We start from the raw sequence: 13803 nt of genomic DNA on the forward strand, positions 1-13803 counted from the left end.
CCATAGACGGACCTGCGAGGGGAAGGCCACGTAGGATCCTATGGGTCTTTTTGCCTCGTCCTTAAGAGGATTCGATTAATACTCCCGGAAACCTTAGGGCTGAAAAGACGGTGTGAGATGAAATCATGTCTAGGTATATATCTAGGTATATACTTTCTTCGAAGAACAAGACCTTGACGATCGCCCAATAACTGGCAATAGTAGGTTGGGATTGGTAATAAAGAGCGGATATATCTACTTGGGGCCTTTCTTCACGCAGTTCATCTTATAAGTCAAGCTAAGACCCGGGCTTATACCTATCTGATATCCATCGGTTGAAGGATCGTGGGTGAACTCCAACGGGGGCCCATGCCAAGTGCTACCTATTACTACGTACATAATATATGTACATTCTAGCTTTAACCCCGCCTTCCCACCGCCACCACAACATGGTACTGGATCAATCTAAGACTTATATGGCGATAAACCAGCACCGATATGTACGCCAAGGGTTAATAGGTTCGGAGGGTCGCAAAGTTGTCGATACGCTATGTTTTTATCACTAAGCGAAAGCCTTATACGTCCCTTCGAGCTCTAGAGATATTTAGTGGTACCGAGTATATGTTCTGCAAACCGAATCGAAGACGTCGGCAACATGCTCCTCCATTAGTATCATCTATCGAACATCCGAGATTTCTTCCAGAACATCTTACCTGCATGCACGTCTTACAACCAGATTATTCATACCAACCATGTCTAGTGTTGGGGAGTTCAAAGCCTCCGCAGACGACTCCTCAGTACCTTCTCTAAACCAACTAACTTCAGACCTTTTTGATATTAAACCCGGGAGCGGTGGACTAAGAGGTGCTTCGTCTGTTACCGTGGGGTGGATCAATGATTACATGCTAGAATACGTTTTCCATTTGCGTCGAAGTCACCCACCCTCGGTCTATAGTAACACCCTTGAAGCACCGCGATATGTGGCTCCTGGAAGAGATTACGGCCGCTGCTCCTGTGATTCGCTGGTTGTCATTCCATCCAAACTGCACGGCTACTACGCTTCGGCTTCTAGTTAAAGCCATTGGAGACTAAAGCCGCTGTCGGCAGCGATCTATTGTACTCGGAACTCTCGGACCAACGACGAGTATCGCATTAACACGTGCGTTAACAGATATTAGGGGTCCAGTAAGTGGACTGCGAATCTAGAAGAGAAGCGGGAATATCTATCTGCTTTACCTCTCTCGTCACAACCTCAACCAGTTTCCTTAACGTATTAGACCGTAGGTCTTCCGGCAAGCTGCAATCTATGCATTGATTAAAGCTCGAGCTAAGCTTGGGGGCTGTAGAAGCAACCGGATTTATCTGCATAAAATCGAAGAGATCGACGCTTGGCCGTCGCCGTAGAATTGGAACGGCCTAGTTATTCGGCATGCTCATTGGATAGGAGGTAGCTCCATAAGCTATTTCTACGCCTCTATTTTTGGGCCATTGAAATGCAAGGAATTTAAGCTCTAATTTCTGGAGAGCATGCGTTGATAGATACGCGACCTAGAACTCTCGTACGTGAGGTTGGGATCGTACAGCCAACGGCATTCTGTCAATTTCCTCTGCTGTACGCTCTGTCACGTACAACCTTAGGTACTGCATACTATCAAGTATATCATATTACACAACAGGTAAAGCTGTATAGAGAGGATATGTAAGGCGTTTCCATACGAATCATATTGGTTTTTAGCTAAATGCACCCACCTTTAGGCCTTAGGATCTAAAGTTGCTTATAGACAAGGATAACATATGACCTTTTCGCATATTATTTATTAGGTATTATTTAAATCCGTGCGTAAAGAAGAGGGGGTATCTGAAACGAAGAGTATCGCAGAGCTAGAACAATCTTTCGAAGGATCTGGACTTCCATAAACCTATCATGTTTGGGTCATCGTGTATATCGAAATTTGAACATGTTATAACAATTTTAACAGCCTTCAGAAGGAAAAAAAAAAAAAAGCACGGCTATGTCGTAAGCAGACCAAGCTAACCAACGGGAGCGTGCAGAAAATCGCGATATGTGTTACGCCAAGCCGGTGAAATACCTACCTAAGTAGTATGGACGCCCACGACGCAAACCGCCGGCCGCTGATGAAATTTCACTTCACTACAAATGAAGCTACATAAACATCCACCCGCTACCTCTTGTCTTACCTCCCGCAAACGGACACGAAAGGGCGAGGTCGCATTAGAACCCAAATACCTAATGTTCTCAGTACCTACCCATTGCTTTTCCAGACTACACACATATACACATATACACACACACACACACGAGACCGCCGAGGAGCCTTGTTACGACCTGTCACGTAGTTCAAGATGGGCGAGGAGATGGATCTCCCGATAGTTCCCTTCCCATCTATAATCCGCATTATGCCGGTGTCCACTCGGCATACCTCATTCGTCAGTCTAGGATGCTCTGCAGGATTCCCGTAGCGAGCACCGTATCTAGACGCATTTTTTAAAAAAGTTTTTATTTTATTTTATTTTATATATCGCAATGCCGAGCCGATCTATTAGCACGTTGTCCTCTAGAAGAAATTCAGGGTTTCGCCAGTCCCTTTTGCGCCCCATCTCACCGTTGTTGTGCGCGCAAACAAGAAATTTTTGTTCTTTTTCTTTTTTTCTTTTTTCTTTTTTTAACATCCATGATCCGGCAGTAAATAGGTAGCCCGGCCGCCCCCCCTGGTCATGGTTAGAAACGCCGTTTAGCATTTCAGCTACCTACCTGGTAATTCCCGAAAGCAAGGTCACGTACCCCTTAGGTTTGGGTTGGCACAGAGAGACGTTACACTCGCTTCCGGGCCGTTCTACCCACCGCAGCCGTTTCGACAGCCGCGTTCGTTGATCTTCTGGGTCGCCGACCGGGGATGGGGAATGGGGATCACGGTTCTAGACGAAACCCCGAATATTGTCCTCTCGCCCTTCGCCCTCCCCCCCTTTCCCCCCTTTCCCCCCCATGTTCTAATGCCAATCTACGGCTTCCGCGTATCGTATATCATGCTTTCTCCCTTAACAGCTTGGATAATATGTATAATATATATGCAGCAAGCTTGTTTAAACGGGAAAGGGGCCAATTATATCGTAGCCATGAGACCGCCGATCAGGAGGATATTAAGGATATTAGGTAGGTAGGAAAGAGGGATAGGGATAGGCTGGTTTCCAAGACACGCATCGCGTGCATCTAGCCACCAAGCTGCGCGCCCACCCAGTCACAATCACGTCCTTTTTAATAAAGGATATTGTGATTTCCCATCTCGTTCTACCCAGATCATACATACATACATACATACCCTTTTGCGCAAAAAAGTCTTCTCCGCCCAACCAGAGCGAGGCGGGTAAGGAGGTGGCCTCGACGGGGTCATATATTACTTGCCGCGGGTGTTACCTACGGTTGCCCATCTTGCCCTCGTCGACCCCGATCCCGCCCGCGGGGTGCGTGCCTTAGAATACGACGGTGACGCTGTGGCCCCGCCACAGGTTACCTTACTTAGATGCTTACCTATCCATCTAGATGCTACGCCCTCATCTACTTTTTTTTTTTCAATTTATGACCTATCTATCTATCTATGTTTATCTCTATATGCTCATGCCCACCACCACCTCTTATATACTACCTATTACTACAATAAGTGGAAATTAAAAACGTCCAATGCCCATTTTACACTTTATTACATCAACTTCAATATATTACAACTCAACCAAATCGCAATATAAAAATAAAATAGAAATTGTAAAATTTATTTTACTCATTATTAAATAGCTAGGAAGTTTTTTCAAAAATTTAGGTGTTGAAATAAGGTTAGAATTTAAAGATGTAATAAATATATCCATATTTAACCTCCGATGTTTAATCCTTATTTTTTCAATACATTTATATATAAGTAAAAAAACAAAAATCAATTTAATATAAAGAATTCCATGAGAATTATAGAAATACCATTTATATAATTGTAATAAATATATTGGTTAAAATATCAGTATATTTACGAAGTTAACCCTTTTAAAAGTTGAAAATATTACCTTTTCCCATACAAAAAGTGATATTTTTACAATATGACAACTTCCATACTATTTTCCCACCCAAATAAAATCTCAAAAATTATTCAAAATCAGTAGAAGTAATAGAAACTCAATTATTAAAAGGCCTTATAAGTTTCATTCATTGGTTCTATATAATTATGTTAAGTTATAACCATTGAAAGTTGGTGAGTTTGGGTGTAAAATGGGCATTGGACGTTTTTAATTTCCACCCACTGTACCTACTACCTACTATATAGCATCTACCTTGCCTTTTTACATACCATACCATACCAAGAGTCGGGGAGGAACATTGGCCTTACGGTAAGTGGCGTACGGATAGGATTCCTGCATTCGCTAGGACCCGGTGCTATTTCCTATTCGCACGCTACCGTATATTATTGCGTTACACGGGACACGACGTATGTAGTTTAGGTAGTTTAGCAAGCAAAGCAAAGCAAGCAAGCAATCAAAGCGGGTGAGCAAGCGGGCAGGCAACGCAACGCCATACAAGATAAAGTAAGCCTAGCTTCGAAATGCTGTCAGCCGCAGCCGCGGCCGCGGACTACTATGTTAGGTATCTGAGAAGTCCTATGGATGGAATGGAATGGATCACACCGGCCAATGGCTCATGTTAATCTTGGTCTTGGTCTTGGTCTTGGTTTTGGTCAAACCCCCCTTGGCGCTCGTGGCTGTGGGGGGGGTGTAATAGTCACATTTGAGGGGATCGACTTTATTATTATTAACTATTATTAGTAGTAGTAGTATTATTAGTACTATGGTAGTTATTATTCATTATACTTTCCCGGAGGGGTCCCGAGACGTACCTAACTACCTACACTCGTGTCTAATACCTACAGTTTGCTAGTTGCCCGACTACCCGAGTCTTTTTTTTTGTTTTGTTTCTTTTCAAGCGGCAAGTGGAAATACGCGTTATGCGCATGCGCGGAGTCGGTGGGAATAGCCTATCTAACAATACACAATAGGTAGGTACAGCACAACACAGCGCAATACCTACATCGTTAGGTATCCTATCCCGTCGCAATCTAACCCACGCTTCTAAATACAGAATGCTTACGGCGCTGGGTACCTACTTACCCGGTAGCCGTGGGCTGAGACATCATGGCTAGTAGTCTCACTTGATTTACTTGATTGCGAGGTTGTCTGCTTGCTGTCTGTCTGTCTGTCTGTTTGTCTCGCTTCCGCAGAGAGAGGTACTATATATATACAAGAAGGTAGGAAGAAAAAAAAATAGTGTGTGGAGAGGGGGGGAGAGAGAGAGAGAGGCGTTTCCCGGACAATCGGCGACTGGATGGCGCCGCCGTGGCGCGGCGATGGCTTGGACATGCGCGCGCGCGAGACAGATAAGTAGACACATAACGGATTCCGCGCTGCCCAGAATGGCAGGCCGAGATGGCTGGGTGGCTGCTGGGGGGGAGCTGATTCGGCGCCCACCACCACCCCCCCGGATGGGACTGAGTATGACGTAGGATGTGGTAGAGTAGGAGTGAGAGTGGGAATGAGAGGTAGGAGTAGACGGGTAAATCAAGATGGGGATGGGAATGGGGGATTGAGGGTTGGACATATGGATATCTGGCGAGGGGATTTGGAACGAAGAGACAGTTGGAGGGTTATGCGCGGTGGTGAATGGGATATAGGTACCTAGGTAGGTATAAGTGGTTCGTTTGAAACCCCTATTATACGAAGATTAATAAACGGTTTACTCTGACTGGTGAATTGACAAGTATTTAATTGATATTGATCGAGTATATGGTAGCAATATAATTACCTAAACTTATTACTTATACCGAACTCTCCTGAATGTCTACCACCTTGAGTACCTACCGCACGTTAGCCCCCCCTAGAAACACCGACAACAACTATAGTTCTCATGAAACAGCAGCAATATATCTGATCGTATATTTGGTAATCAGCCCTTCTCTTATTAGTTGCGTTATTCTATAGGTGAGATAAGTTTGATATATCGCAGTTACACATGAAGGATTGAGCTGATCTAAACTCCTATTGCCGAAGACTAATACATATAATTTAAATATTGAAGATACCTTAGTAGCTCTCATTGCGTTCTTTGGACGCTATAAGTGACTTTACATCTCGAATGCTCTACTCTACTTGTGTTCTGTTCCTTTTAGGAGATGTTATCTCATGCTGTCGCGTTCTGACATGATATACTACTGTTAGTTGGTGCTGAAACCTACTTAATGGCCCTACTTTCTTATATTTCATCCTAGTACTCTCATTTGATAATAAACTTACGTTAGGCTTGGGTTGATAGTCTAGTACGTAAATGACTATAGGTGGTATCTTGAGTTAACGTCAGTCGAGTTGAAATTTGATGTCTCAACAGGCATATGGTCCTAGTGTCATAACCTCTACAAAGACTGACTGACACCAACTACTTTCAAGTTTTGACTTAGCATTAGACCCGTATAAAGTGTTGGTGGCACTTATTCCCGCTAGAGGATGTTTATTTTATATAGACTATATAATGCTTCATAAATCAAGACACGTAAACCGTACACCATGCGTAACAGAGCTTTTAGCAACACTACTATATCCTCACTTAAATCTTACTCCATACTATCATCTTCAAACACCACTAATACCGTGCCAGCCTTACATTTATCCTTTAGTTCAAGTTAGCAATCACGAGGCCTAACTAGTAAGACGCAAAGACTTACCCCTTCTTTATGCGCGAGTTTCTTGATGACGCCATCTTGTGGTGATCGAATGACTGTTTCCATCTTCATGGATTCGATACTGGACTTGGTATGAGCACACCGCCGAGTTGTCATGTCAGAAAATGGGAAAGGTGACTTACACAACGAGCGGAGCTCCTTTTGTTACTCTATCACCCTCCTTGACTTCGTTCTTGAGGATCTTGCAAGGCATCGGGGCTGCGACCGACCCTGTGACCTCTTTCAACCCCAAGGCTTTCTCGTACCATGATGGGGATACTAATGTTAATTCCGTCTTAGTCCCAAGTTGGAATATGGTGACCTTATTATCGTTATTGGGATCTCGGACCACTGTTGTTTCTATCCGAGTATGAGGGAAATAGGTTACAAGACTAGTCTTGTCGGAGCTTGAAGCGGGAGAAGATACGAGATCTTTAAAAACTTGAGGATCTTCATCCTTCCGTATGACTCGAGCGTCGAATAAGCTGTTGCCTTTTTGAGCTATGCTAACATTCACCACCTCTCCTTCTTTTTGATCGAACACATCAAGGGACTTGAAAGTAAACGTTCGTTCAGTGCTGTTTAAGCCAAAGCCGAGGCTTCCTCCATGAGGCTCAACAGCCTCCGCGGGCTGAGAAGCAAACGCGCCAAGTGCCGCTTGCACGTAAACTTCAGGCTTGATTATCATGGGATCGAAAAGTTCCTCTTTCCACTTTTCGATAAAGCCCGTCTCGACATCTCCCTCTATGAACGCCGGTGACCTACATAGACGCTTCAAGAACTCAATGTTAGTACTCAAACCTACGACTTCGTAGTCGCGCAGAGCGAGCTCCATCTTCCTAATAGCAGTCTCGCGATCCCTACCCCTGACGATGAGTTTCGCAATCATCCCGTCGTAGGCTTCAGTAACAGTATCGCCTTCAACAAAACCAGCATCGATTCGGATATCCTCATCGACTTTGGGAGTTTTCAGATGAACAAGCTTTCCGGAGTCAGGTAGGAAGCCCTTTTCGGGACTTTCAGCGTATATCCTAGCTTCGATGGCCGCTCCCCTGTCGTGAATTCTGTCCATAATTTCTTTTTGAGTCAATGGTAATCTTTCTCCAGCTGCAATACGGAATTGCCATTCTACTAGATCCGTCCCCGTGACCATCTCACTAACGGGATGTTCAACTTGGAGTCGAGTGTTCATCTCCATGAAGTAAAAGTCACCCGTATCCTTGTCGAAAATAAATTCTACTGTTCCTGCACCCACGTAGCCTACTGCCAAGGCCGCCGTCTTGGCCTTTTCCCATAGATCTAATCTTGTGATATCATCTAAGTCTGGAGCCGGTGACTCTTCCAATATCTTCTGGTGGCGGCGCTGTATGCTGCAGTCTCGTTCTCCAAGAGCAACACAGTTACCATGCTTATCTGCGAATACTTGTACTTCAACGTGTCTTGGCCGTATGATGTATTTCTCAACTAGCATAACCTCACCACCTTCTCCGAACGAAGCTTTGGCCTCTGCTCGCGCGCTTTTCAACTGTTGGATAAACTCCCCTTCTTCCATGACGATACGCATGCCTTTGCCGCCACCTCCCTTTACGCTCTTTAGCAAGACTGGGAATTCGATCTCCTTCGCAAATTGTAACAGCTCCGTTTCGCCCTGCTCACTGCCATGATATCCGGGTACACATGGTACGCCAGCTTTAGTCATGATCTCCTTGCTCCGGGCTTTGTCTCCCATGTCTGCCATGGCTTGAGCAGGCGGTCCAACAAACACGATGCCCTCTTGCTCACACCTCTTGGCGAAGGCGGAGTTCTCCGATAAGAAGCCATAACCTGGATGCAATGCCTGAATACCGTGCTGCTTTGCTAATCTTACTATTCTCTCTCCATCAAGGTATCCATTAGCGGCACCGAGGCTGATGGAATGTGGCGAGCAAGAAGCATGCTGTGCAGAGGCGTCTGGGTCAGTATACAACGTTGTAGTTTTTATACCGAGGCGTTCAGCCGTCTTGTTTATCCTCAATGCAATCTCGCCGCGGTTTGCAATTAGTAGAGATGTTATAGGAGTAATATGCGGTTGTATAGAAGAACTAGCTGATGAGAGGTAACGGGGAAATGGACCTCGGCGAAGATGTCTTGGGTTGATTGAACGCATTTTGAATGTGTTCAGATTAAAGTGATATATTCTTTAGCTTATGTTTTATATGTTTCACGAGGTGGTTATGAGAGATAGGTAGGAATAGTATATTATGGAAGTTATAGAGTAAATATATTAAGAAAGAAGGATTAGAGGGAAAGAAGATCACATTCGTCCATTCCATCTTGTCGTCTTCGAGGTACCTTAGGTAGGTACATACCTACCCTACCTAAGGTAAGATGGATGAAAGCCGTAAGTAAGCGGACCCACCCCCGCCAAAAGCCGCGGTTCTAATCCCCTGTTCCTACCTGTCTTTTTAGCTATGGTCCAAGCTCCTAGCTCCAGCCTCAGTGGAGTATTCCAGGGGTTCAGCCTCAACCCCAGCGTCATCATAGAAGATCTGATAGGATCGCTGATAGGATTATAACTTTTGACCCCTCCATCGTTAAACCACTTCACGCGACAAGAGATCCCCAACCCTCACCACCGACGCGATGGATCAGATATCTCTTAACCATGAGGCCTCGGCCGGTGATACACATAAGCAATTGGTTACGTCGCTTCCTCCAGAAGTTGTCCAATGCCTCGAAAATGCTCGCTTTGTAAGTCTCCCCCCGCCAATCCCTGCTTATTATGTTCGATCCCCCCAGGCGCTAACTTAGAACCCCGGTATAGCTTCACCTGGCGACATGTACCGATAACCAACCGCACGTGTCGTTGATGAATTACACTTATATCCCTTCCTCACAATATTCTTCTGCGCCGGTCATCGTCATGACGACGAATCCTTCGTCTAAGAAGACCAATAACCTCGTGGTCAACCCTAACGTCTCCTTATTAGTTCACGACTGTGAGCACCCTTAATTAACAATTATTACTGAAAGAAAAAAAAAACAAAAAAAAGGACCTTATTGGAAAAGGGCTAACCGCTTGCAGGGGTCTCACATAGGCCGCCAACCCAAGGCCGGCGGATGTCAGGTGGCTCTCCTGGACCCGAGAATAGATCGAGCCTGGCATCACTACTACTAAACCTTAACACGAGCGCCATATCTAGCATCAGCGCAACAATCAATGGGACGGCGGAGCTCGTGTCCCGCGGCTCGGCCGAGGAGGAATTTTATCGTAGCCAGCATCTCGAGAACAACACCTTCGACTCCGAGGGCGGCGTCGCGTTTAACACTGCAGGTGGTCTGACGCCAGGAGGGCAAGAAGATGGTGGTCGCGAGTGCTTCGTTGCGGGCGAAGAGGTGCGCGTTATATTGGTGCATATCAATGATATACGGACCAGCGACTGGAAAGGTAGCGTCAAGGATTGGGTTTTGGTTCCGGATGCGAATCCGGCACCGACTATGAATGGCGGAGGGACTGGTCTGTGAAGTAGGCAAAGTTGAGCTGCTGCTTTTGAGAGAGGTAGCTTTATTGTTTCCTCGGTGTCGCTTCGGTTCGGCGCATTTGGTGAGTTCTTTCCGAGACGAGTGGATTTTCACCTCTACTATATATTCTATGCATTGTAACATCGGGATAGCTTGTCCTATAGCAGTTTACATGGGTTAAAAACCAACTACACCTTTTATTCAAGATTCAGGTGGCGGAGAACCCCGTTAAAAGAAGTAGCCCGCTTGGCTAACTCCTAAAACTATATCGCATAACTATATACTCCATGTTTACTACCTTGAGGTTTAGTTAATTTATAATAATATTTGATTTCAAACTTGTTGACCTAATAGATGGGTCAATAAATATGATATACATTGATACTTTATCACACTTGGCAAGGTATTTAAAAGTAGACCAACGAATGAAGTATTTGGTTCATTTCTTGTCGTTATTTTGCCATCTAGATGGCTTAGATGCCTCGGCGGGCATTATGCCTGAGATGGTGATAGTCATACAATCTTCGAAGACGTATCGAAGAGTAAGCCCTCCTGCTTTCTAATATATACATGCTAGGTTGAGCTACCGTCTCAGTGGACATATTCCAAGTCCAAGAGCCTGGCTTTGTTAAAAAAAGAGGATAAAATCGTGTATGTCGACCTTAGATACTCTCCCTTCTTAATGTTACTGCCCCATATCAAGGTTACGAGGCGCGATACGCCTTGTATATGCGTATATGGTAATTCTTAATTTGTTGGATCTTGGGGTTTTGAATCGCCTTGGATCTCACGCGGCATAGGGGGCGGAGTCCGTGGTTCGGTGTTTCGATATTTTGATTCCATGATACCGACCTGAAGAGTAGTCAGCATGCAATTAATATTTGACACAACCCCCCTATGCCTTCACGAGTTTACGGTCATGACGTGAGACCAGCTAAAGTTAAGAAATATGTTTCATACCATTGATAATAATCTCCAAACAGTATCTGTGGGCTGTGCACCAACACCGATCCAATACTTAGCTCTTAGTATGTCCAGCTTGATGTCTTTGTGTAGTTTTCCCGAGTGATCATATGGGTCGGGCTTTGGGATCGGGTCATATGTGCCGATGACTTCGAGCGGCTTGCTATTTCGTGCCGTTCTATTCCAGTGGTTAGCTTGATACCAGCCGACTAGGAATATATTTGGTTGAGTTCATGGCTCATATAAATTAAACTAACCTCGCATGGGCGACGACAATATTGTAGAAAGGAGAGTTCTTGCGCCCGAAGCGCGCAAGACGAACCTTCACCACCATATTGATCGCAGTACCGTTTGAAGGTTGTAGGTTGACTGCGACTCACGAATTGATTATACTGAATTTGGTGTCGCATGCGATAAAGGTCCCAAAGTTCTAAGGTTACAAGGTTGCGGACCTCAATTCAATAATTTTGGCGGATCTGGAGGCTGTTTTCTCCGCCCTAACCAATCGGAGGTATGTTTTTGCTTAGTCAGTTAATCGTATGGTACTTACACCAGTCAAAGCCAATTAAGATCACAGCTTCCCCCAGTGATGTCAGTCGATCAGTTTAACTAACAGGTCCCTAATTCCTAAACTCTCAAACTCCTCCTTTCTCAAATAACTTCCCAACTTTTTTGATTTTAGGTTAGGTAGTTTAAATTGGTAGCCTCATTACTATCAACTTTCCAACATCATATAACAAGTATAATAATAACCATGGCAATCAAAGTAAGTTGAGTGACATATTAATACGTCAAAGTTGGAAACTGACTTACACCATTTTAGACCTTATCGGCGAAGGCTGCTGCAGCTCTGGATAAAGAGCTTATGAGCACCGGTGCCTTTTCGATCGATCAGCTCATGGAGCTTGCCGGATTAGCAGTCTCACAAGTTGGCACGCGCTTTAACTTGGCTGATTACTCGTCAACCGGTATCTAACGGCTGCTGTACAGTGTACCGGGTTCATCCTCCGAATAAAGGCAACAGAGTACTTGTAGCTTGCGGTCCTGGTAATAACGGTGAGAAAGTCCGTTGAACTGCATAGTTAAGACTTCTAATATGTTAAAGGTGGTGATGGGCTCGTTGCAGCTCGTCATCTTCGTCATTATGGGTATCAGCCGGCTATTTACTATCCAAAACAAAGCAAAAATGAGCTCTACCAGGTATGCAGGATATCGCATGTTGTCTTTAAAAGCTCCCAACACTATTACTACCCCGGAACTGATTCACATGTGCCTTCTGATTTCCCCGTCTCGGTCAAGTCATAATAACCCTTAGCCACGTTCTCAACCGCTCTATTTCATCACTGCTCCTATATCCCTAGACTTGTCTATATCAACCCTTGGTCCTGGGCTACAACGCGTATATATCGTGTTTTGTTCTGCTCGGACGATTTAATCTAGCGTCCGAGATACTGATCGTAAACTCTCCCAAATAGCGACTCGCTAAACAGCTAGAAGACCTCGAGGTGCCGTTCGTGGATGATTTCCCAGCGGCTATTAAATCGACGGATCATGTTGTGGATGCCGTTTTCGGTAAGTATTAATATCGTACTTCGAATATGCCAGACTCATCCATAAGCAAGGATTCAGCTTCTCGGGCGAGGTTCGCGAGCCCTTTCCTGCGGTAATCCGTGCTTTAGAGGACACTAAACTTCCCGTAACCTCGGTTGACGCACCATCATCTTGGAATATCGAAACTGGACCACCGGAATCCGGTCTGGGAAGCAAGTTCAATCCTGATTTCTTGATCAGTCTGACAGCTCCCAAGCCACTGGCCAAATACTTCAAAGGACGTCATTTTGTAGGCGGCCGGTAAGGGTCTTCTTACGGTATGAGAAAGCCTCTTGACTGACGTACCTCGCAGCTTTGTCTCTCCGGCAATTGCTAAGAAATATGATTTCGAGGTCCCAGAGTATCAGGGAATTGACCAGATTGTCGAGGTCGGTACTGGGGGAGAGAAGCTCTGATTGCAGAGGTTCGACTGGGGCTGCTCTCCCAAGCTGGAAATACCGGCTTGTCGAAGATGCGCATACCCTGTACTAACTGACACAGCAACCGCCGGTGCGACTGTAAGGACAAACTGGACTGGGGCATCTTCCTTCTTGCATATCTTCGCTCTCTTCAGCTATTCCCCTAGGGCACCGTAACAATGGAGGATGATAGTCTTTGCAGAACTCGATATAGACGAGATATTGTTTCCCGCAGACAGGGCACTCCGCGGTGTGCTCAGTGCACATTAAAGTTGCAAGCTGGGTCTTTGCCCTGAATTGCAAAGAACACCTGAATATGGAAAGTCCCTGAAAGGACGAAAGTCTCGACAACAACTGTTGATTTGGCATACCATCCGTATAAACGTGGCTCATTAAATGTTGGTGTGGCTTTCGAGTACAGAAATAGGACACAAATCGTCCATAAGAGTATTGTAATACGACTATAGAATCGCCACCACCGAACCGAAAAAGCACATTTGACCACTGATGTACTGCTGATGAAACCCCTGTGGCAATTACTGGTCATGGGAATACGTAACAGACAACCCCGATAATTGTACAAGAAG

General features: G+C 45.1%; 4 protein-coding genes across 4 annotated transcripts; 2 read left to right on the plus strand and 2 right to left on the minus strand.

The window, feature by feature from the left end:
• Nucleotides 1-6635: 6635 nt before the first annotated feature.
• On the minus strand, nucleotides 6636-8889 carry GL218_08088 (Methylcrotonoyl-CoA carboxylase subunit alpha, mitochondrial; the record flags this gene model as incomplete). The annotated part of the gene is made up of 3 exons (XM_033584877.1): nucleotides 6636-6692; nucleotides 6747-6825; nucleotides 6887-8889. The coding sequence occupies 3 exons, from the start codon at nucleotides 8887-8889 to the stop codon at nucleotides 6636-6638; spliced, it is 2139 nt and encodes a 712-aa protein (XP_033441093.1).
• A 476-nt stretch (nucleotides 8890-9365) lies between these two features.
• GL218_08089 (uncharacterized protein) lies at nucleotides 9366-10247 on the plus strand (the record flags this gene model as incomplete). Its single annotated transcript, XM_033584878.1, has 3 exons — nucleotides 9366-9473; nucleotides 9547-9721; nucleotides 9808-10247. The coding sequence occupies 3 exons, from the start codon at nucleotides 9366-9368 to the stop codon at nucleotides 10245-10247; spliced, it is 723 nt and encodes a 240-aa protein (XP_033441094.1).
• Nucleotides 10248-10991: 744 nt separating this feature from the next.
• On the minus strand, nucleotides 10992-11541 carry GL218_08090 (Ribosomal protein S16, mitochondrial; the record flags this gene model as incomplete). The annotated part of the gene is made up of 3 exons (XM_033584879.1): nucleotides 10992-11096; nucleotides 11205-11385; nucleotides 11465-11541. The coding sequence occupies 3 exons, from the start codon at nucleotides 11539-11541 to the stop codon at nucleotides 10992-10994; spliced, it is 363 nt and encodes a 120-aa protein (XP_033440978.1).
• A 420-nt stretch (nucleotides 11542-11961) lies between these two features.
• GL218_08091 (NAD(P)H-hydrate epimerase) lies at nucleotides 11962-13213 on the plus strand (the record flags this gene model as incomplete). Its single annotated transcript, XM_033584880.1, has 7 exons — nucleotides 11962-11973; nucleotides 12031-12139; nucleotides 12198-12263; nucleotides 12313-12407; nucleotides 12683-12779; nucleotides 12830-13058; nucleotides 13111-13213. 7 exons carry the CDS (start codon nucleotides 11962-11964, stop codon nucleotides 13211-13213), a joined length of 711 nt encoding a protein of 236 aa, XP_033440977.1.
• Nucleotides 13214-13803: the final 590 nt, after the last annotated feature.

This window comes from Daldinia childiae (genome assembly GCF_008694065.1).
Source record: "Daldinia childiae strain JS-1345 chromosome Unknown Scaffold11, whole genome shotgun sequence".
NCBI lineage: Eukaryota > Fungi > Ascomycota > Sordariomycetes > Xylariales > Hypoxylaceae > Daldinia > Daldinia childiae.